Source organism: Gossypium hirsutum, chromosome D08 (assembly GCF_007990345.1).
Source record: "Gossypium hirsutum isolate 1008001.06 chromosome D08, Gossypium_hirsutum_v2.1, whole genome shotgun sequence".
In the NCBI taxonomy this organism is placed as follows: domain Eukaryota; kingdom Viridiplantae; phylum Streptophyta; class Magnoliopsida; order Malvales; family Malvaceae; genus Gossypium; species Gossypium hirsutum.
The window spans coordinates 68,335,895-68,359,789 of NC_053444.1; the positions used below are offsets into that span (position 1 = coordinate 68,335,895).

Consider the following 23,895-nt stretch of genomic DNA (forward strand, 5'->3'; position numbering starts at 1 on the left):
GGTTATTAAAATTATTATTGTATAATTTTTCTATTTGCACTAACCGCACAATTGCATTAATCAAAGCTCTCATTCATTTTATCTTCTATATAGTGGCAGATCTTGGGACTAAGTTTTGAGAGGTTTAGTAATTTTTTTAAAAATTTTAGGAGTTTAATGACAATTTTTTAAAATAATTTTGGGAGTCTAGTTAAAATTCTTGTGAGATTAATGAGAATTTTCAAAAATTTGAGGGAGCCTAATTAAAAATTTCTAAAAATTTCAGGGAGAATTCAAAAATTCTAATTTTTTTTTTAGGATGCTATTTAGAGGTGTGTATGGGCCGGGCCGGGTTTAGATCGAGCTCAACTAATATTTTAGGCCTATTTGCTAGGCCTGACCCAAAAAATGGGCCTAAAATTTTGTCCAAGCTCCACCCGAATAAAAATGTTAAAACTCGGGCCCGACTCGGTCCGCCCATATTAATTTTTATATGATTTTAAAATATATATAATACATTAAAAATACTAAAAACATCAAAATAAATATTTCTCAACAAATTGAAAATAATTTTTCAAAAATATGTATACTTAAATAACACTAAGATAGATGCAACTTAACAAGCAAATGCCTCTAAAATAATAACAAAATTAACAATAAAATAAGTTTTATACAATATCCAAACAATAACAACAAAATAGTAGCAACATAATAGTAAAATGGTAGCAAAATAGAGAGAAAACAATAAGAAAATAATATTTAAAAAATATATATTTTTGTCCTTTAGTGAATTCGGGCCGGGCTCGGGGCCGGGGCTAAAAATGTCTTACCCGAGGCCTGACTCGTTTTTTAAATGGACTTTATTTTTTTATCCAAGCCAATTTTTTGGGTCTATATTTTTTCCTAAACCCTTCCACATTTTGGGAAGTGCCTTCGGGTCGGGCCAGGTGGCCCGACCCATGAACAGGTCTAAATTGCTACCTAGGTCACCATAATGGTTGACTTTTGCTTCTACAGTTCAGATTTTTATCTTTTAATTTATGAAATAATTTTAAACATCAAAATCTAAATAGTTTTTTTTTCCAATCTCTTACGCTGATCGTTAGATTTACTTTGATCTAAAGCAAGCCCATTCTTGATATTTTTGGAGCCTTAGATAAAACAATATTACGCCCCTTTTTAAAAAAATTATAAAATGAAATAAAATAAAAGCTGAAATTTGTTTGGGGCCTAGGAGATGAAGTATTTATGGTGAAAAATCGAAAACCTAAGCATCTAATTAATTTGTTTTAGTTTGTTTTTTTTTCACATTAAAAGTTAAAAAAAATATTTTTTTTGGCTCATTCCAACCCTAAACATTAGACAACTGTACTCTCAAACAATCCTTAAGGTTGAACCTGATCTAAAGTATGTTCTTATACTCTTCAATGGCTAACTCCACTATACTAATCGTCTAATCGTTGCTTGGAGCTCACTAGTCAGATTTTTTCTTAAATAAAACTTAGTAGCTCAGTGATTTAAATAAATTTTTTTGAATAGTTTAATAACTTAAATGAAAACTTTCGAATAATCCAATGATCATATTGTAGTTTTTTGAAGTTAAGTGATAAAAATATAAACTTACTCATATTTTATATATTTTTATAACATTAAATATAGTTTACCTTATTTATATATTTTTATAATTAAAATTAAATAAAATATTTTTTTTGAAAGGGCTTTAATAGCTCAAACTCGAGTGTGGAAATATTTTTAGAAAGAAAACTCGATCCAATTCACAACTTGTCTCGTGAACATATCTAATGAAATTATGGATAAAATCGAATTTGGACTCAAAATTTTGTATATCTTTTTCGTGTTGATATCAATTTCACTTCGGGTCAAATTAAGCTGGCCCAAAAGCTTAAACAATATAAAATAATAAAAATAAAGTTAGTTGTTTCTTATAAAACCAATAGGATAAATTATATCGAAGGTCACTAAATTATTTATAAATTTATGTTTTAATTATTTAACTTTAAAACTTTACAAAATAATTTCAAAACTATTTAGAAACTTTTCAATATTTCTAACATGGAAAATTATCATATTACACCATCAATGTACTAGTCTAAATACTAACCCTTTTTTAATATATTGTTTAAATATAGGATGAGTTCGGATAGGCGGTGCAGTGCGGTGCATTTAACTTACTTTTTATCTCATGCAACAGTATCACTATAGTATTCAGTCTCACTGTCACCGCTGTTTTTACACTAATTTCAAGTAAACGCACCGCCCATCCAAATCCACCCATAATATTTATAGTCAAATTAGATCTATCAAGTTTGATTTTCTAATCAACTTAAACTTAAATCTAACCTAAATTTTTTATCATAAAAAATTAACAATCCAAACTTATTCAATTTAAATATAAATTAAGTTAAATTGAATCTGAATTGAACTCGAAATGATTCAAATTGATTGAAACTCGAAAATCCAAAATTGAAATGACTGGTATGTAAAATGATATAGTTGGATTGGACAGAGAGGTAATGCCAAAAAGCCTAATTTAATTTCCAGCTTTTCCTCCACTGAAAACCTTATCTCACATGAAAAAACACATGCACACCTTAACTGAATAGTAAGCATTCATCAATCAAGGAAGCATCAGAAAACGTGATCTCTTCGATATTATAATCAATGTTCTAAAAATTTGATAACTGGTCAAACTTATCAAATTATTAATTTTTTATTAGGTTAATATATACGGAGATAATTGAATTTGGTAATTTATATTTATTTAATATTTAATTTTTTTAAGTTTTACTGGTACTTAAATTTGAAAATCGTAAGTTAATTTAGTATTTATTTTTATGTACCTAATAAAAATTGTTAAAATACATTGAAGTGACATTAATAACCAATAACAATTGTCAAAATGTGAGGTTATCACGTGCCTCATGCTATTGGTCGTCAATACTACGTCAATTTTTTAGTACCAAGTTAGCTTATAGTTTCTAAGTTTAAATATCAGTTAAGTTAAAAAAAAATTAAGTACCAAATAGATACAAGCTGTCAAGTTAAGATATTTCCATATATATATTTATCTCTTTTTTATTTAATCGATTAGATTAATAATTCATCAAATATTCACAAATATTAATTTAAAGTTAAAAGTTTATAAATTTGGTTTAACCGTAATTTTTTTATTCAATTCCAATTGGTTTTAAATTAATTCAACCTCTTTATTCGATTAATATATTGATCGATTATTGTTTTAATCGGTTCAATTTAATTTTAATAACACTTATTAAAATTCAAACATTATATTTATCCAATTTATTTTTAAAGAATAATTATCTCATTTAAGACTTTAGTAATCAATTCGTGCAAGCTTTAGAGACTAATATATGGCAAACTCCTTGGCCAAAAGTATATGTGGCGATTGAGATGCTGCCACGTTTAATATAGGATATAGATGGGCAGCACCTAGACCATATTTTTAATAATTTAATTTTTAAAAATTTTAAAATAATTATTGAATTATTTAAAAGTTTTTATTTAAATTATTAAACTGCTAAAATCGTTGTTGTATGACCTTTTTTGTTTGCAACATTTGCATTAACCGAAAGTCTACTTATCTTTTAGTTCTACAGTTTATTTTATTTTTTTCATGAAATATATACGAATCTACGGATCAAATTTAAACTTCTTTTTCAATTTCTGATATTAACCGTCAGATAAGCTTGGATATAAAATATGTTCTTCTGCTCATCAATAGTACTAATTCATCATACTAATCATCAAATCGTCACTTGAACCTCGCTAGTTAAAGTTTTTTTTAACAATCAAGTGACTTAACTAAAAACTTTCGGATAGTTCGATAACTTAAATGAAAATTTTCGAATAGTTCAGTAATCATTTTATAACTTTTTGAAGTTAAGTGACTAAAACGTAAATTCACTAATAATTTAGTGACCTTGGATTGAATTATCCTTTAATATATTAGGCATGACAGGTGGCCGTATGAGCAGCTGACGCTTCTTGGTCTCGAAGCTTTGAGGATAAAGCATAAACCTTTTGATGCAATTTAATGAAAAGAAGTTGCTTTATAAACCCCCAAAAAACTTTACTCGCCCACCTCTCCTTCCATACCTTTCTTCTTTTCCTCATATATATAATCTCCACCGCAACAAAAAAAGCTCCTTCAGCTTTACAAAAAAAGATGTGCTACGCAACCGTTCCATCCGCCGGAAAACATGGCTCGGCGGTGCGACGCAGGTTGTTGGTTCTCCAAGCATCATTGATTGCCGCCACCACCGCCCGTCATGCACCGAGAACCGGGGTTACTAGAGACGAGCGAGCTGGTTCGATGGTAAAGCGATGCTTATGTTCGCCGACGAAGCACCCGGGGTCGTTTCGGTGTAGGCATCACATTGCCGAGTATGCGTGGGGGGCTCGATTTGTCGGCAAGAAATGACTGCACCGCCTACGCTGAGTACGTGTGAATAATAAATGTTAATATAATGTAAAAATAATTCATAAATATAATTGATAATCAACAAAAATTGTATATTGGTTTTTAATATTGATCATATACCGGTTACTACTTACCATTGCGGCTCAGTTAATATCAAATAATTTAAATTTCAATTAGGTTTGATTTGATCTGTTTTGGGATAATACTATAGGTTTTGATCTTTTAAATTAATTTTTAATTTTTTATCTGCTTTTTTAATGATTACATTAAAGAAATGAAATAAAATCATTTAACTCAATTAATAATTTTATTTCTATAAAAGTTTATATTAAAACCAAAATAATGAACTTTGGTTTTAATGGTTTCATCTTCAATATAGAAGTAACATATTAAAAAGTTGAAATCTCATTAAATTATAAATAAAATATTTATATAACTGATTTTTTACTTAATTCAATCCCGATCGGTTCAAATTAACCGTTGACTCCGAATTTTTATTTCAAGATTTGAAATATTGAATTTCGTATATTACATACATCTCAAAAGACTAGTGACTAAGATTTGAGTACGAGTATCGATATAATTATAATTAGTTTGTTTTTTCAGATCATAACCCTATATCTATGTGTTAAATAATACTAATGCCTAATTTTCTCTATTTTAGCCTAAATAAGTCCCAATTCAACTCAAATTAGTAGATTTTACTAAAAAAAGGATGACCATAAACATTTCATTCAAACTCTTATACTAGGCCACATTGTTAGAAAGTATGATCACAAATCTCAAGAAAAAAAATGCAAAATGGTGATCACCATTTCACTCAATGCCAATGCAACAAAGAGAAAGTTGAAGCAAGCTATCTAACCAAGTACTAACCACTGTTTCTCATGACTGCTTTTCGGGGTTTTCGGGTTCCTGTTCCTTTTCTGGATCTTCCTCGTCTTCTTCATCTTCTTCGGGAGGATAATATGGCATTGGCGCCGGTAATGGTGTTTTCATGGGACTGAATTGAGGGAAAATGTCAGGCCTACGCCCTGGTTTAGACCCCAAGGTGTTCGAATTTGCGAAGGGAAAAAAAGGCAACATTTAGTCCCTAAAATTGGTAAGTTTTATCAATTTGGTCCTTGAACATTTTTTAGCTCACATCAACCTTAGAATTTGGCAACATTTCCGTTAAAGTGTGATAATATGACACTTCGTGACATGTCCAATTAAAAAAAATTATATAAATCTACAAAGATGCAAAAAAGAAAAAACTATAAAGATTTTTTTTAAAATTAGGTGATGATGATTGATGTAGCACATTTTAAAGTGCGATATTATCATATTATAACAAAGGTATCCAAGGACCAAATTGAAAAAGCTGTCAAGTTCCGAGACTCATGTGGACAAAAGAATCAATGGACCAAGGTGGAAAAGCTGCCAAGTGCAGGGATTATATGCTATTTTACCACAAAAATTATATATGGGTTAATATCTAAATGCCCCCCAAACTATTCAACTTTACAACATTTGGTTCCTGCACATTGCACAATCATGTACTTGAACTTGCATCAGATCAACAGATTACATTAATCGACTAATTGCGTTGCAATTGTAAAATTTTTTCGTTTTATGTATAAAATTTGAGTTCTCGAGCTCACTTAATTAGGCTCAATTAAGCTTGTTTATCTAGTGAAAATTGAACTCGTTTCTTTGTATTTGAGTTGAGTTTAAGCTAGAATTCGAATCAAAATTTTTAATATTAATTGAAATTTTTCTAAAAATATCGATTAAGCTAATAAACGACTCTAAGCGGAAGGATCTAGATAGCTCGAATAATCGAATCGAACTCGAATAATTTAGCATCAATTAATCGAAAAATAAAGGAACTTACAATGGGGAAATCGAGGGGATTACGGCGAATCAATTTCTCTTCCTCGGGAGCCATACAAATCACCTGCTGCCTCTTTCTCCTCGTCCGTTTATGGCATTTTGAAACGGAGACGACGGAGCAGCATCTGCAACTGCGGATGGTGGAAGTGGAAGGCGGAGCTAGGGTTTTAGACGGCGGCGATAAGGATAGGCAAATGGATGATGCCATTGTTGGTTTTTAGTGGTTAATGTTTTCCCCGTTAATTGGCAAATAGCTGTTTTTCTCCGACTCGTGCTCGACTCAGTCGGTCCGCAACGCAACCCCCCCCAACTCAGCAATGGTTATAAGCCTAATTTTCTGGTGGATCAGCCATTAAGTTTCGTCCAGCGTTTATTGGCCCATCATCTCATGGCTAGGCCCATCCACTGTTATACCTAAGGTTTGAGTTCGGTAATTTGACTTGTTCATAGATTCAGTTACTTGTCCAAACTTAAAGGCTCGTTTGAAATTTGAAAGGGTTTGAATAAAAAAATTAGGAATGAAAAATAGGCTCAGGCAAAAAATTTAAACCCATTTAAAATATGGGCGAGCTTAAAATAGACTTGGGTTAGTTATACTTACAAATGTGTACGGGCTTTGGTAGAATTTTAGACTCATATTTTAGGCCAAGTCGAATTTAAGCAAGCATAAAATGTTTTTATATCATGCCTAAACTCGACCCAACTCATGAACACCTCTAATTCGGTTCGATTTACGTTTATTTTTTTATATCGAATTTGTTTAACTATGATTTAAATTTTTTTCTATGATGAATTTAATCATTTTACTTAAATTGTGATAATTTAATTTTTTTAATTTTTTAATTTTAATAGTAAACTAAATTTGAAATTGCGAATAATAATTGCGATTAAAGCTTTTGAAATATATGGTGCTAATAGTGTTAACAGAAAACACATATCATCACTTTAATGACAACAGTTGATAATGTTTCAATTTTGTTTATTTATTAATTGAATAAAAAATAAAAATAGAGAGATTTATGAAGTTTTGGATTTTAAGTGTTCAAGTTTGAGACTTGCCCTGTGTAAATCAAGTGGGTCTTATCTAGATTTATATTTGGATTAAATCTCACATTATGTAAGTCTTGTTCAAAGTCATTTTAATTCGTTATAGATTATGTCCGACTGTACTTATGTCACGAGGCAAATCGACTGTAGGATTTGGTCTTACAAAAAGGGTTGTAACAACATTGGGTATAAGTGATTGTTGTCCCGTCACCATCTCAAATGGGCTTTCATGGCCCCACTCTGATGCAAGTTATAAGAAAACTAGATCACATCCAACAACTTCGGTCAGATCTTGCCTACACAAGGCAAGTCGGCCCAAATAGAAGTGGGTTGATCAAAATTGCAAAGATGTGCAACTTCAAGTTGGTGACTCAATCCTTTCCAAATTACACTTGATTTTGCGCCATATTGGCTTGCGCAATGAGCTAATGTGATGGTATGAGGGACCTTTCAGAGTTTTGAAGAGGGTAGGTAGAGTGGCCTACAATCTGGAGTTGCTAGCAAAATTCAAGGTTCATCTGTGTTCCATGTTAGTATGCTTAAGCCTTTCCAAGAGGATCAAGAGGATCCAAATCGAGGTGAGTCCAAATGAGTGCCATTGGGGGTAAAGGTCTCCTATGATCGTGAAGTTCAATGTATTATGGCAAACCAAGTGATTCAACAGAGTACTACAGGCCGAGGCATGAGTATCTTGTTCGATGGAAGGGACTTATTGACAGTAAGGCTGGTTAGGAACCTACCGAGGCTTTATGGTAGTTTTGAGAGAAAATAGATCAGTTTGGTTCCAAGGACGTGACATATCTTGTTCGATGGAAGGGACTTATTGACAGTAAGGCTGGTTAGGAACCTACCGAGGCTTTATGGTAGTTTTGAGAGAAAATAGATCAGTTTGGTTCCAAGGACGTGACAATGGCGTCGCTAGAATAAGTGGGGCAAAATGTCACGAGCCACTCAAAGGAGCCCACAATTGATACGTACATTTCAAACCCTTCATGTTTACTAGAGATCATTCGGCCCAACAAAATTAGCCCATTATTTGGGAGAGACTCAAGGCCCAACATATTTAAGGCTGCGTGGTTTGACAAACTAAAATTCTAACTCAGTTGTTATAAAAATAAAATATTAAATTTATGAAATTAACTTTCAATTTTTAATATTAATATAAGGATTAAAACAATAACTAAACCTTTTGGAACCAATTCGATTTTAATTTGAGTGAAAAAAATGAAAAATAAATAAATTGATTCAATCCAAAGAAATGGATTTCAATTTGGACTGATTTAAGTTATTTATGATATTTAATTTTGATTGGAATTTTATTAAGAAAGTATAAGTAAAATTTTAGTTACAAGTATAATCACATATAATATATATTTGATAACTATTACCATAATAAAATCATAAATTACTTTCAATTTTAAACCCTAAAATTATGAATCTAAACTTAAATGAGAATATTTTTTTTAAAAAAATCATACATAGTTTAAATAAAATATCATTTAAATAGGATCGAGACATGTTTGAGTCTCATGTATTTACTTATATATAAATTTTTAATTTAAATTTTATTTTTATTTAAGGACCACAATGTATGGAGGTTGTCCAGATTTATTATGGTATAAGTGGTTGATAATATATTAAAATTATGAGATTTAGTTATATAAATATATTGATAATATACATTAATGATACCACGGTTTAGGGTTTTAATTAATGATGATTTGGGGTCTGACTGTTAAATAATCATAACGTCATCGTGCACGTTAATCGTGATCCTTAAGTAACGAACCAAATGAATTGGTCAAATACTTCTATTAGTCCCTGCGCTATGGATAAATTATGAATTTAGTTCTTATACTCTAATTTGGTCATTTTTAATCATGCACTTTTCAAAATTTGGAATTTTAGTACTAACCCTATCGCATACAATAGCCATTAAATCGTAAAGTTAAAATTTTCTATTCTCGAAATCTTATGCGAGAAACATATTATTACATTTGTTATGCTATGTTAACTTGTTATTTCCATGTAATATTAACAAAAAAGATGCATTCTTTTAGTTAATAGATTTAACGACTACCAGTTGAATTCGAAAAGTATAAGAACTAAAACCAATCAAATTGAAGAACAGATACTCAATCCACAACTTACACATGGTACGAGATTAATAATAGAATTTCACCTAACGTATTTAACTGCTACCGTTTTGTTTAAGATTGAGATTTCAACATGCAAAAAGTACAAGAAAAAAAATCATGGTTACCGGAATCGGACTAGATTGGTTAGCTAATCTGGTTTAACCGAGAACTGATGGTCCAATTGATTAAACTAATATTATAAAATCGAAATAATTAACCGGTGCAAAACTGATTGAATCGGTAAAAACTCAGTTGAGCATGATAAAAACCCTTTAATATTATTATTTATTTATGTGTATTTTTCTTTTTGTTCTGAGTTTCTTGAATTTTATGAAAAATTTCAACCCTCTTAACTGGTTCCATGAATGATCCAGTTCTTACAGCATTGATTAAAATGACGCAAACCACAATATAATGACCAAATTCAAAACATATCCATAACACATATAGTAATTACATAATTTAACTAAAATGGTAGGAAAGGTATCAAAATCAAATTAATCCATAATAAAATTATTAATCTAAAAAATAATAATGTAGGTAGCGTAGAATGAAATACTTGGTCAGCATTTCATTTAATATGATATTGTAGTTGGGGGATATACAAAGAACAATCTCATGTCGGTTAAGGACGTGAGCAGCAACAACCCTGCTTTGACATTCTACTTGCCAACCCTATTCCCCCAGACGCAAAATTCCCTACTACCCAATAATGATAAGCTAGGACCACGCGCTGATTCTTTGAGTGTGGTCCACCGTTCTTCACTTTCACAAAAATTCTTTTATCTATAAGGGATAACATAACATTTAGTCCCTAAACTTAACAAGAATTCTGAACTTGATTCTTAAATTTTTTCCATGATAGTCCCGAAACTTGGTAATCTTTTTAATTTAGTCCATTAAGCGTGATAATGTGACATTTGAGATTGCAACATGTCATTATTTGAAAATTTTAAAAATATATAAATCTTTAAATTCTTAAAAATTTTGAAATATAAATAATTAAAAAAAATTCATATTCTGATGTAGCACAATCTAGAGTATCGCATTATCATACTTTAACGAATTCTAAATTTGGGATGAATGTGGACAAAAAAAATTTCAAAAATCAATGCGAGAAAATTTGCTAATTTTAATGACTAAATATTATTTTATCTCTATTTACAAGCATTAGTAATAAACGTTTGAATCTGATGCTTATTGTATCTACATGTTATTTGATGTTATTTGTAGAGAAAACGAAGACTTAAGACAAATAATGGGAGAACCATTCCATGATCCTACCATTAGCATTTTATGACTCTATCATTGTCTATAAAATTTAGTGGAGTCACATTCTATCACATCTAAGTAGTACACTTTGTGATTCTAATGTTAGCATCCTATGACCTTATTGTCAACCTTGCATAGGACACCCGTCTTTGGGTCCACACCAAGTTCACCGTTTATATTAATGTACACCATCTCAAAAAAAGGGCCTAAACAACTTTTATATTATTGGAATTCTGCCCAAATACCTCCACAACTCTCTTAGTACACTCCTAACTATCATTAGAGGGTCCTTACACTTCATATAAAAGTTAAGTATCTAGGAAGCGTATTGAAACATAAACTCTAATCGACTTACAAAGCAGAGAAGCGCACCCCACTTAGAGGTGTAATTGAGCCAAGCTGAACACGATAAGTGATAAGTTTGAGCTCAAGTTTGATCAAACACCAATTCTAAACTCGAGCTCAGGTCTAGGAATAATCGAGCTACTTAAGCTCTATTAAAGTTGCTTATCAAATTTCGTAGTCAAGCTTGTATTCAAGCTCAATAAGCTTGCTCGAATTTAAGCTCAAACTTAAGCATACTTAAACTCTTTTTATACAATTAAAAATAAAATTTCATAATATAAAAATAAATTAAAATAAAAAACTCAAAATTATTCAAGTCAAGTATTATAATACTCAAATTCAACTCAATTAATAGTTTCACCTACTCAAATTTAACGAGATAATTATCAAAATCTAATTTAAATTTTTTTAATCAAATTGCTTTCTACAACCAATGACTCGTAGACTCGTCTACGCAAATCTAAGTCGCATTACACGTAGACTCGTCATTTGTCCTTTCCTTTCGCGTGTTTTACACGAGCCACTCCTTCCCGCGAAACGCCTACGTTTAACAAAAGAAAAAAAAATCATTCGAACTGAATTTTTCAAATATAATTCTCGTCGCAGTTTATAACTTTATATATATATATAAACTGATAACGATATTATACCAACTACTTGTATATATTCCTATTTTCTTTTGGTTTTTTTTATTGTAAACAAATTCCTCTAAACCTTGCAAAAAGATTCTTTTTACGACCGGCGAGTGAGAATGAACGTCGTAGGAAGACGGATGGGAAAACATAATTCGACGGCGCACCACCAACGACAACACTCCGATGACTTCATCCGCTCTGCGTTTAACGGAAAATGTCTTCAGTCCTCCGATGTCCGTTCTTCTCAGGTTCTTTTTTCCACACTTTCGATCGCATTTACAGTTGGCATTTCGTGTAACGGCGTTGTGATTGTTTTATTATTTTTATTTATTTTTGTTTTGCTGTTTGGATAGGAGTTCGAGATTTATGGCGGGAAAAGAGTGAGCAAGAAGTCACCGGAGCCGGCGGCACTGCCGATTTCTTCTAGATCGTTTAGCTCGAGGATGAATGGTGATAAATCCGTGTCGCCGGAGCCAGCGGCGGCGGCACCGCCTATTTCTTCTAGATCGATGAGTTTGAGGATGAACGGTGATAAATACGTGGCGTACAGTGAGCTCAGCCCCAGCTTACTGGATTTGTATTCATTTGATACTGAGCTACTTCCTGAGGTTTTACTCTTTTCTTCAATTAGATTACCATATTTTCCTGTTTTGTTAATCCATAGCTTTTACTTAAAACTGTATTTTAGTTAAAATATATAATAATTTTGTTCTTCGGTGATGTTTGATCTGATCTTCTGTAAATATATAGTAATTTTGTTTTTTTTTTTCCTGAGTTACAGGCTTATAACATATATGAAGGATACGGGCTTCATAAATCTGCTCAAGGTAAAAGTTTTAATGATTTCGAACCGTATCAATCGACCGACAGATTTTCAAACAGAGCACGAGGAATGGCTGAGAATAACGTTCTAAAAAGCATCTCTGTAGATAAAGAAAGAGCTAACAATGTTGCAAAGATTAAAGTTGTGGTACGTTAATTGAATGCTCCCTTTTGTTTTCTTTATTGCATGGTAAATATTAAATCGGTTTATCGAATTGATGAAGGATGAATTCATAAATTCTAAAGGTTAGAAATTGAATTATAATTTTTATAAAATTGAAATATAATTTTATATTGTATTAAAATATAATTTTATTATTTTTAGGTACTAAATAAAAATTTTAATTTTAAAAGTTTAAAGTACAATTATCATGTATTTGAGAATGAAAAGACAATTTTTCTATTTTTTGATTGATGGGTTGTGACAAGAAATAAAATGAAATTGTGGAGTTTGAAAACGTGAGTGCTCAGCTTTTAGTGATTACCTGAACTAAAGTTAAAAGGCTATTGAATTTGGCATACTGAATCATGGCTTGTGCATGCTAACAACCTTAAGAAGATAATCTTGCAGTTTGAGTTTTTTATTATCTCAATTTAATATTTAAGTTTAGTTTCAAACTTAAATTTAATATTTAAGTTTTCCAATTTAATATTTGAGGGTTTTTTTGTCTCATGTAAATATCTAAGTTTAAGATAAATATTTGCTTTGACATTTGAAAATTTTTTTTCATATAAGTTTAGCATAAATGTTTATTTTAACATATGAGTTTTTTTAGTTAATGTATCAAACAATTATTCCATTATATCATTCTGTTTAAGTACCAAATTAAATATTAAAATCAAATTTATGTATTAAATTAAATATAAAATTAAACTTATGTACAAAATTAAACATTAAAATTAAATTTAGATACCAAATTATATACTAAGTTGAAAAAGCTAATGATAACTTCCAATGCAGGTGCGCAAGAGACCATTGAATAAAAAGGAAGTGGCAAAGAAAGAAGAAGATATTATTACTATACTGTCAAATTCCAATGCATTAACAGTTCACGAGAAAAAGCTAAAGGTGAGTAGCTGGCAGGGCTTCTCTTTTTTCCGACAGTTGGGTGTTATGAATTATGATGTTCATGTTTGGATTTATTTTTGATGCTATGGCATTTTTAAGAAGACTACTTGTTTAAAATTGGAAATCAAGGAAGTTAATTTCTCTTTGCTTTGATTTCATGGAAAACCCAAATTGACTTCTTATATGAAAGCCGCAGTTGCTATGGCATTTTCAAGAGATTTCTTGTTTAAAATTGGAAACAAAGTTAATTGCTCTTTGTTTTAGCTTCCATGGAAAATTCAAATCGACTTATTATTTGAAAGCCTCGCTAACTCATGATAATCTCTACCAGCTGTAACACTTACATCTTCCATGAATATAACTTTTAGCCCCTAAAATCAACAATTGAATTCATTTGGTACTTGAACTTGACAATTATATTCATTTTGATCTTTGAGTTTGGATTTTATCAAGTTTTGATGATGTGGCATAGTCACAAAATGCCACATCATTAAACTTTTATATTTGCCAAATTCAGAAACCAAAATAAATCTAGTACCAAGTTTAGGTACTAAAGTGGAAAAAAATTATAGGTACCAAAGTGGACCTAATTACCAAGTTAAGGACTAAAAGTTATATTAACCATTAATTATATGAGCGAGAAGCAGTATTTTTATATGAGATCTAATTATTGATGACCCTGCAGGTTGACCTGACAGAATATGTTGAAAAGCATGAGTTTCTTTTTGATGCTGTGCTGAATGAAGATGTTAGCAATGAGAAGGTGAATATATCCAAGATCTGAATAACTTTTTAATGGGTTAAAGTACTTGATAAGTCCCTGTATTATAGAGATTCAATTAAATTAGCCCCTCTATAATTAAATGGATAAATTTTGTCCGTATACGATTAAAAAAATTAAATAAGTCCAAATTGTAACAGAGTCAAAGTTTACCGTATAAAAGATGTCTTGAAAATTATTTTTTTAATTGCAGTTTAATTCCAAACAAAATATTTTAAGAATTTTTTAAACAATAAATGTTAGCTCTATTTCAATTTGGCCTAATTTGATTCTTTTAATAGTACAAGGACTAATTTGATCAAGTCTCTATAATAGAGGGACCCCTCAAGTGCATTCACCCTTTTTTTAATATGCCATTTAGCTAGTTGTACAAGTTCATTCTCCATTGTTCTAGGTGTATTCCGAGAGTGTTGAGCCGATAGTTCCACTAATTTTCAATCGAACAAAAGCTACTTGTTTTGCATATGGCCAAACAGGCAAGTACCTATCTTAAATTTGAAAGTCATGCTATTGCAAATGAACTTTAGTTGACTATGTTTTTGTTTCTGGGTACAGGAAGTGGAAAGACGTATACTATGCAACCACTGCCTCTAAAAGCATCACAAGATATATTAAGATTAATGTATCATTCATATAGGAACCAAGGTTTCCAACTCTTTGTTAGTTTCTTCGAGATATATGGCGGGAAAGTCTTCGATCTCCTTAATGATCGGAGGTAAGTTATGTTTATACGTATTCAGAATCGTAGATAAATTGTCCTATAGTTCATAATTCACTGATTAGAATTATACATTTTGCAGAAAACTTTTCATGAGAGAAGATGGTAAACAACAGGTATGTATTGTAGGTTTGCAAGAGTACAAGGTATTAGATGTCGAAACGATCAAAGAGTTAATCGAGAGAGGTAATGCGACTAGAAGTACCGGCACCACGGGAGCGAACGAAGAATCCTCGAGGTCGCATGCAATTCTTCAGCTTGCCATCAAGAGATCAGCTGATGGGAGTGAAAAGAAACCGGCTAAACTTGTGGGGAAGCTTTCTTTTATCGACCTTGCTGGAAGCGAGCGCGGTGCTGATACGACTGATAACGACAAACAGACGAGGTATAAAATGTTTTTGCATATGCAATAGCCACGGAACTCTAACATAGATGTATTAACAATCTGATTTTTTTTTTTTTGTATTTCTACAGAATGGAAGGAGCTGAAATTAATAAAAGTTTACTTGCTTTAAAAGAATGCATTAGAGCTCTTGATAATGATCAAGGACACATTCCTTTCAGAGGAAGTAAGCTGACTGAAGTTCTTAGAGATTCATTTGTTGGCGACTCGCGTACCGTTATGATATCATGTATTTCACCAAGCTCAGGGTCGTGTGAACATACCTTGAATACACTCAGATATGCTGATCGGTATGTGGTTCTGTAACTAATGTCGAATTGTAGAACTGAATAATGACGCAGATACTTGCATTGCAGGGTGAAGAGCCTATCGAAAGGGAACAATACCGCCAAGAAGGATTCGCTATCTTCATCTTCGAATCTTCGGGACTCGACTGCATTGCCCTTGGCTTCATCTTTACCGACTGATTCCTTTGAGGACATTATACCTGATAACAAACCTCGATGGTCTGACCGGATTGAAAGAGATACGTCTCCTTTTAAAGTCGACCGTGTTCCTAGTGGAAGGGTAGAAGGAAATGTGTCCGTAGCATATCCGGATTATTACATGGGTCAGAAAAGTGGTCTGAACAGAATGGCCGAGGATGATTTGGATCACTCTGAGGAGACTAATTCAGATGATGATCTAAATGCCCTGCTGAAGGTACCATCAATCGATCCGATCATCTGATTTATCTTTCCTAATTGTATATATTTCCGAAATTAAATTCGTTTCATTTATTTATTACTAGGAAGAGGAAGACCTCGTATCCGCTCATCGAAGGCAAGTGGAGCACACAATAGAGATTGTTCGAGAGGTAAATGGCTATATTGCTCTGACTCTTCATTCGTAGCGAAACTCAAACCCAAGTCCAGATGAGTAACTTTGTTATGCTTACAGGAGATGAATCTGCTAGTTGAAGCTGACCAACCAGGCAATCAGTTGGATAACTATATCTCTAAATTAAGTGCCATTCTTTCACAGAAGGCTGCAGGCATTTTACAATTGCAGAACCGATTGGCTCGGTTCCAAAAGCGTTTAAACGAATACAACGTTTTAATATCTTCCGGCATTTGATTTAACCGGCCAAAAAATGGGCTCGTGAAATTCACTGATGCATTTGTGGAGCTCAACTGGAACCAATTCGGCGTGGATTCGGCCCGACATTGATGACCTCACAATACCTTATCAGAGTGGATGATGACTGGGACGAGTTGAATCTTTGTTTCTGACTCCATTTTTTATGCTTCAAGTTAAACAACTGGTGTAATATCTTGATTTACATATATACACACATACATGTAAGTACACTATTGAAATATGTAAAATTTTCTGCAGCAGAAACACCTTGTTTTGTGTTTTCAAGCTTCTCCTTGCATAACATTATATGACATTTTCGTTTTGCTTGAAGTGTTTGTATTCGACATTTATGTTGAACTATGTATATTTGGATATGAATGTGAAATATTTATGTCAAGCATTTGATTATTAGCACACTCGTATTTGAGTCCGTGTATAACTGTTCGGGGAAAAATATATGGTAATTTTGAAGACAATGATAGTTTTGATTTTCGACATTGACAGTTAAATCAAATTGGATCTTAGGTATTATTTTTTACTCGTCGATGGTTTTAATTTAAGTATCGATCGTCAAATCGTTACTTAGAGCTCACTAATCAGACTTTTTAAATAAAAAACTTAACCGCCCAATAACTTAAGTAAAATTTTTTGAATTGTTCAATGATTTAAATGAAAACTTTTAAATAATTCAATAATTATTTTATAAAATTTTAAAGTTAAGTGCATAAAACATAAATTTATTAATAATTTTGTGACATCGACTATAGTTTATCCAATTGTTTATAATCTTTAGCCAGCCGGAGTTAGCTCAAATGCGTTAGAACAAACTCCCAATACCCGCAGAAGGAGAGCACATTCGAATGTACTTTGAAAATATCCAAACTCCATTTTAGAACATGAGTGTATCAAAATATGATAAAAACGAAGCTACGTGAATCTTATGTGTTGCCACTCTTAAAAGAATATTATGTCTCTTCTTTAATAAAAAAAATTTACTTTAAAATTTATATATATTTATAAAAAAAATTATATTTGATGTATTAGGGAATTAGATAACAATAAATTATTTAAAAAATTATCACAACAGTTAAATTAAAATTTTTAGATATTATTCATTGAAGTAAATATTTAACAATTTTAATATATGGTGGATAGTTCATCCAAACAAATAACACGGAAAATTTTTTGATTAAAATACTTATTTATTTTTTAAATACATAATTTTCATTATTAATAAAATATGTAAACATGATGAGTTGAAATGTATTTTTTTAATACATAAATATTTTAATAAGAATAATTAATAATATTATTCAGAGTGTAAACTAATCACAATAATCCAAATTTAGGATAAATTAAAAAAGTTACCAAATTAACGTGAACCGAAGATTTAGAGATCAAATTGAAAAAAATAATTAAATTTAAGGACTAAATATTATTTTATCCTTTAAAATCAATTTGATTATCAAATTTAATAAAATATATTTCTAATTTTCCATTCAATCAATTTGGTCCAATCTTTTTGTCAAGTAATATTTATTCGAGCCAAGATACTCCTCTCCTCACTGAAAAAAAAAAAGCTAACAGCTTTCATGTTTGATTATGGAAGCTGCTAACTGTAACGACGTCGTTCCGCCCTTCGTCGCTAAAACTTACCAGATGGTCAACGATCCGGCGACCGACGATCTTATCACCTGGGGCAAAACTAACAACAGTTTCATAGTCATCGACCCTTTAGATTTCTCTCACAAGATTTTGCCTTTTTACTTCAAACATAGCAATTTTACTAGCTTCGTTCGCCAGCTTAATACTTATGTAAGTTTCAAATTTCAATTCAATGTGTGTGTGTGTATTTGAAATGGTTTAAAGATGTTTATGATTTGTGGTTGATGATTAGGGTTTTAGGAAGGTGGATTCAGATAAGTGGGAATTTGCGAATGAATGGTTTCTTCGAGGTCAAAAGCATTTGTTGAAGAACGTGGTGAGGAGAAAAACCGGGGGAAATCGATGTGTGCGGTTGAAGAAAGGTGAGGTTTTAGATGGCGGCAGTGACGGCGACGGTTACGACGACGGTGAAATTGTGATGGAGATAGCGAGGATGAAAGAGGAGCAGAAATGGTTGGAAGAAGAGTTGAAAGGGATGAACGAGCGATTGGAGACGACGGAGCGGCGGCCAAAGCAGATGGTGGCGTTTCTTCGCCAGGTCGTCGAGGATCCTGGTTTCGTTTTGTGTTTGGTGCTCGAAAAGCAGCGGAGTAGGCGAATTATGTTGGAGAAACGGCGGTTGAAGGTGGTGCCGCCACTGGCGGTTTCGAATAATTCGGTGAAATATGAAGGTGAAGGATGGCATGCTGAATTGATTTCGTCTTCGTCATCGCCATCGCCGTCTCCGGAAGACTCCATGGTGGTGTTGGAGCGTAGAGATATTGTAGGACAAGTAATGAACAACGGTTGCGGTACGATAACAAGCCAGTCGCCGGTGGTGGTGCCGCCGGTGAATGGAAACAGCACGGCGGTGTTTTCATCGGGGATGAGTAGTTTATTAGGGTATGGTGATGGGAATGGGCAATTGCGTTATTTAGGAGATATGGCGGAGGTGGCGGGAGGGACGATGGAGGCGCGTGTTTCACTGCCTTATCCATTTTCACTATTTGGCGATGGCTTTTAGTTTTCCGTTTGTTTGCTTCACATGAAATATCTTCTTTTTTTCTCGAGTTTTGTTTTTAATTTTAGATTTTTCATTTCTTTTCCTAATCACTGTAATGAATTTAGTACTAAATTTTATAAGATTTAATTTGTATTATTAAATTATTTGATATTACTTATTTTATTTTGAAATATTTTTCATTATTTACTTATTATATTTAAAATTTTTTTGTTGAAAGTTTTATATCAAATAAGAAAATATGATTATGGAACATAATTAAGAAAATTAAATGTGTTTAGTGATATTGATTAAGATGATATATGAAATAGAACTAATTGTTTTTCTTAAATTAAATAAAGAATATTAAATATAATTTTCTTTAGTTAAATTTTGCATATAAATTATGAATTTTGGTCGTAATTGTTTTTTTTCATGTACTTTTTTTTAATTTTAAAATTTCAATCTAGATAAATTTTAATAAATTTTACTATTTTTAAAATATGATATGAAAATCACATCATCACATGTGCAATGCCTTATTAATTTATTATTTCTACGTGTTATTCATAAAAAGTCAATTAATAGTGTTATTTGTGCCAATTTTAAATTTTCAAAATTTTAAAAATATAAGAATTAAGAACGATTTAATTGAAGCAAGACTAATAGTAGAATTCATCCAAATTGAACAGTATAGGGATTAAAATTGACTAATTCAAAAAATAAATTTGACCAAATTAAAGTATATGGATTAAATTCACAATTTACTCAGAGTACAAGGACTGATAACAGAATTTGACAAATTTCCTTTGAATTTGATAAATTAATAATTTATAATCCCTTTTGATGTGCTATTTTTGATGGATCCTAACTCTTGTTATTGGGAAAATAGCATAAATGTACTTTTAGTTTTAACTTCCAACGTCTTTCGGCACAAACTATGAACATATTAACCAATAACAAGGCGTTGTGTGGGTTCAATGCCATTTACTTCTCCTTTCTAGAAATTATACATACCATGTATACTTAGAATACAATAAATATTTTTTTTGCCACTTAATTATAAAAAGTTACAAAATGATCATTCAACTATTCAATTTTTTTCATTTTTTCTTTACTAGCTGACTAATGTAAAAATGAAAACATCTAAAAATCCAACATAATTGGGTGATCAAAAAATACAAACTTAAATAGTTGAATGATAAAAAAAAAATCAATTTTTGCTTGATGCCACAAAATCTCCACCAAACTGGTGATTGCACAAGATGTTGGCACGTGGTATCTAATTCAGCTTTTAAAAATTATAATACATATCACATATATAATGAATTGCCATCTAACACGATAGATAATAGTCTGAAAGTTATCTTAAATAATTTATAAGTTACCTTATAAAAAATTACACCGTTAAAAATTAGTTTGGCTGATGGAATATTCAAATGTGACGTATGCCTCATTTTGGTATATAAGAACTAATTTTTAATAGTAGAAATAGAAATTTTTTTTAAAAAATAATCATTTTACTCTTTAATATAAAATACAACAACTAATTTACTAGTTTTCTAAATAAAATAAACAAAATATACCCTAAAACTTGAATAAAGGTATCAAATTATTATTATATTAAAATAGTGATAGTTCCATATGGGTTTCCATACCCTTAACATAAGCATCGAGTCAGCCAAATTATTCCTTCAAGATGCCCTATGCCCATGACTCAATACACGTTCAAAATTTATTCATAAAAATTATTTTAAAATATGTAATTTATATATTATACAAATAAAATAATGTATACCTATCATATAAAGTGAAAATTTTAAAATTATATGGTCAATTTATGATTTTAGTGCTTTTATTTGTATACTTTAATATGGTGTACATTATTCTCATTTTAAAGAATTTAAATTTATAATATGGTTAGTTGGTGCTAAAGTCAATATGTCTATATCAAGACGGGCTTAAACTAGGGTTAACATGTAAATTTATAATTGATTGAATATGTTAATTATAATTATCATGTTTTTCTCGAATTTTAAATTTAAGATTTATGGTTTAGGATTTAAGATTTATATTGGGTTTTGAATTTTGAGTTTAATTTTAAGTTTAAATAAAGTTTTTAGTGTTTATCTTTAAATCTTTCACTGTTTTTATTTCACCGTTGATTTATTAAATATTGGCTAAAATATACTTTAAGTGCATGTAAAATTTAGTCATTTTACTTTCTAGATTTTAAAATATAGATCTAAATGCTAACACCCGTTAAAATTATTTTATTAAATTTATTGGTGTGAGATTTTAAATAAAAATAAATACTCATTTGATCGTCATGTAATAGAAACATAGCATTTTTATGCATTTGAATTTAACAGAAAATTTAATGGTGTTAACAATAGGACTTACGTTTTTAAATTAAAAAAAATAGAAGAATTATTCCTAAAAATAAAGGTCTGAGGGCTAAATTTATAAATATACAAATAGTATAGGAACTTTACTTTAACCTTAAATATTCATTGGTTAAAAGATGCCTTAAGTCTCTATACTCCTCACAAAATTGGATTTTAGTCCCTTTACTTTTATTTCCAAGAATTTAGTCTCTCTACTTTCAGATTTTAAATTTCAAGTCCAATTATTAATATTGTTAAATTTTTTTGTTAACTTTATTGGTGTGACATTTTGAAATAAAAAAAATACTCAACTGATAGCCATGTAACTAAGAAATGACTCTGTAATAAATATGAATTTAACAAAATAATTTTAATGTGTTAACAGTTGAACTTAAGTTTTGAAATCTAAAAAGTAAAATGATTAAATTCCTAGAGATGGAAGTATAAGGACTAAATTTCAAATTTACAAGAGAAAAGGGAGTTATGACAAATTTTAACCACATTCATTTCTATTCATTTTCTTTGTACTTTAAAGTGGGGACCACATAATCTAACTCTTCACTCGCTGGCGCGTGTTACAAACACGAGCAAGTGGGAAGTGGGTAACGACACGCGTAAGATTCCAATGCTTAAACTTTGAGCAGGCTGGCGAGACCATCAATTTGACACGTTGAGCCCATCACTGCCGTAGGCCCCACCACGTGTCATCCCGATGGCCTTGGTGAGTAAGATAAATGCCATGGGGTCTAAAACTCAGGAACATACCAAATATGTCTGTCAAATTTTAAATTCATCATTGAACTTGGAAATATTTAAATTGAGTAATAAATATGTGTCCTAAAAATATTAATATTGTATTAATCAAATCCAAATTACTAATATAATTAATCCGCATATTTTTACAATTTAATTTACGTATTTTAAATAGGTTCGATCTCAAAATTTGAACTAACATTTAATGAATAAGTTAATAACTAATTTGATAAAAAGACTCGATTGATATAATATTAATACTTTAATAACTCAATTAAAATGTTTAAAAGTTCGGAGATATTATTTGATACACATGTGATGTAGTTTTTTAATTTCACATATAATATATTTCTTATTTATATATTTGTATTTCAAAATATCAATCAGGGACCTCTTCTGAATTACAATTTATTTCTTATTTTGTTTTTGAATGCAAATAAAACTTTATTTCAAACCCATTAAAATTTAATATGAGGAAAAAAAAGTGGGTTTTTATGTGTTTTGAAGTCATATTAATCTTATGCCAAAAACTAGATGATAATAATGAGAAAAAAAGAAGATAATTACTTCAATTTGGAACATATCTGATTCGTAAAGATAACTATGAATAAGTAATAAAGGTATAAATTCATAATTAATTAATTGATTATACCTTTTTATTTTCTTCCAAAAATTTCATTAAATAGAAAGATTTCCAAATTAGACAGCATAAAATAAAATATTTTAATAACAATTTTTCAAAAAGTAAAATTACTTTTATTTTTTAAATATTATAAATTCTTTGTTTTTTAGATTTTAAAAAATAACAGTTAACACAATTAAAATTCTTCTATTAGATTAATCACTTGATAGTTATATAATAAAAAAATATTATTATTTCATAGTTAAAATATTTGGTACACTGACTGAAAGTAGATTTTTTATAAAAAAATTCTACAAACAAGGTTAGGAGATTGACGAGTGTCTAAAACATCCAATGGCAATGTACTAAATATTTTCCTATAAAATAATAATTAAATAAAAAAAGACATTTGACATCATATTAAATTCGCTTGTAGAGTTTTTTTACTTCACCAACTGTAAACGAAATAAATATTTTTTTAATTTTAAAAATTAAATTATTAATTAATATGTTATTTTTATTATATGTGAATAATTTTTCAAAATGTCGTACTTTAAAGAAGAAATTAAAAGAAGCTTCTAAGAGAGCCGAAAAAAAGCTGTCCCCAAAATCTAGGAACTAATAAATAGCCTTTCGTCCTAAATTCGAAAGTCCACGATATTACGTAACATTTTATATTATAATTATATTCGAAATACTATTTTCGAGGGTAATTATATTTATAAATTTTTGTTATAATTATAATCAGATTATTTTCTACTTTTTCTAATATTTATCTTAAGTATTTATCTAAATAACTTTTATAAGGATTTTACTTCATTTTA

General features: G+C 30.3%; 2 protein-coding genes and 1 long non-coding RNA gene across 3 annotated transcripts; 2 read left to right on the forward strand and 1 right to left on the reverse strand.

Annotated features, from left to right (window-relative positions):
* Window positions 1-3,659: 3,659 nt before the first annotated feature.
* LOC107939478 (uncharacterized) lies at window positions 3,660-6,654 on the reverse strand. Its single transcript, XR_001695130.2, has 3 exons — window positions 6,318-6,654; window positions 5,318-5,475; window positions 3,660-4,455 (listed from the first exon to the last, which is right to left on the reverse strand). It is a non-coding gene; the product is annotated as an uncharacterized lncRNA (long non-coding RNA).
* Window positions 6,655-11,763: 5,109 nt separating this feature from the next.
* Window positions 11,764-17,065, forward strand: LOC107939498 (kinesin-13A-like). The gene is made up of 12 exons (XM_041099011.1): window positions 11,764-12,001; window positions 12,107-12,361; window positions 12,535-12,723; window positions 13,537-13,644; window positions 14,330-14,407; window positions 14,820-14,901; window positions 14,981-15,140; window positions 15,226-15,528; window positions 15,618-15,836; window positions 15,903-16,248; window positions 16,337-16,402; window positions 16,486-17,065. The coding sequence occupies exons 1-12, from the start codon at window positions 11,870-11,872 to the stop codon at window positions 16,660-16,662; spliced, it is 2,115 nt and encodes a 704-aa protein (XP_040954945.1). The 5' UTR covers window positions 11,764-11,869; the 3' UTR covers window positions 16,663-17,065.
* Window positions 17,066-18,267: 1,202 nt separating this feature from the next.
* LOC107939479 (heat stress transcription factor C-1-like) lies at window positions 18,268-19,333 on the forward strand. The gene is given in 2 exon segments (NM_001327429.1): window positions 18,268-18,480; window positions 18,563-19,333. Coding segments are annotated over 2 exon segments (984 nt in total).
* Window positions 19,334-23,895: the final 4,562 nt, after the last annotated feature.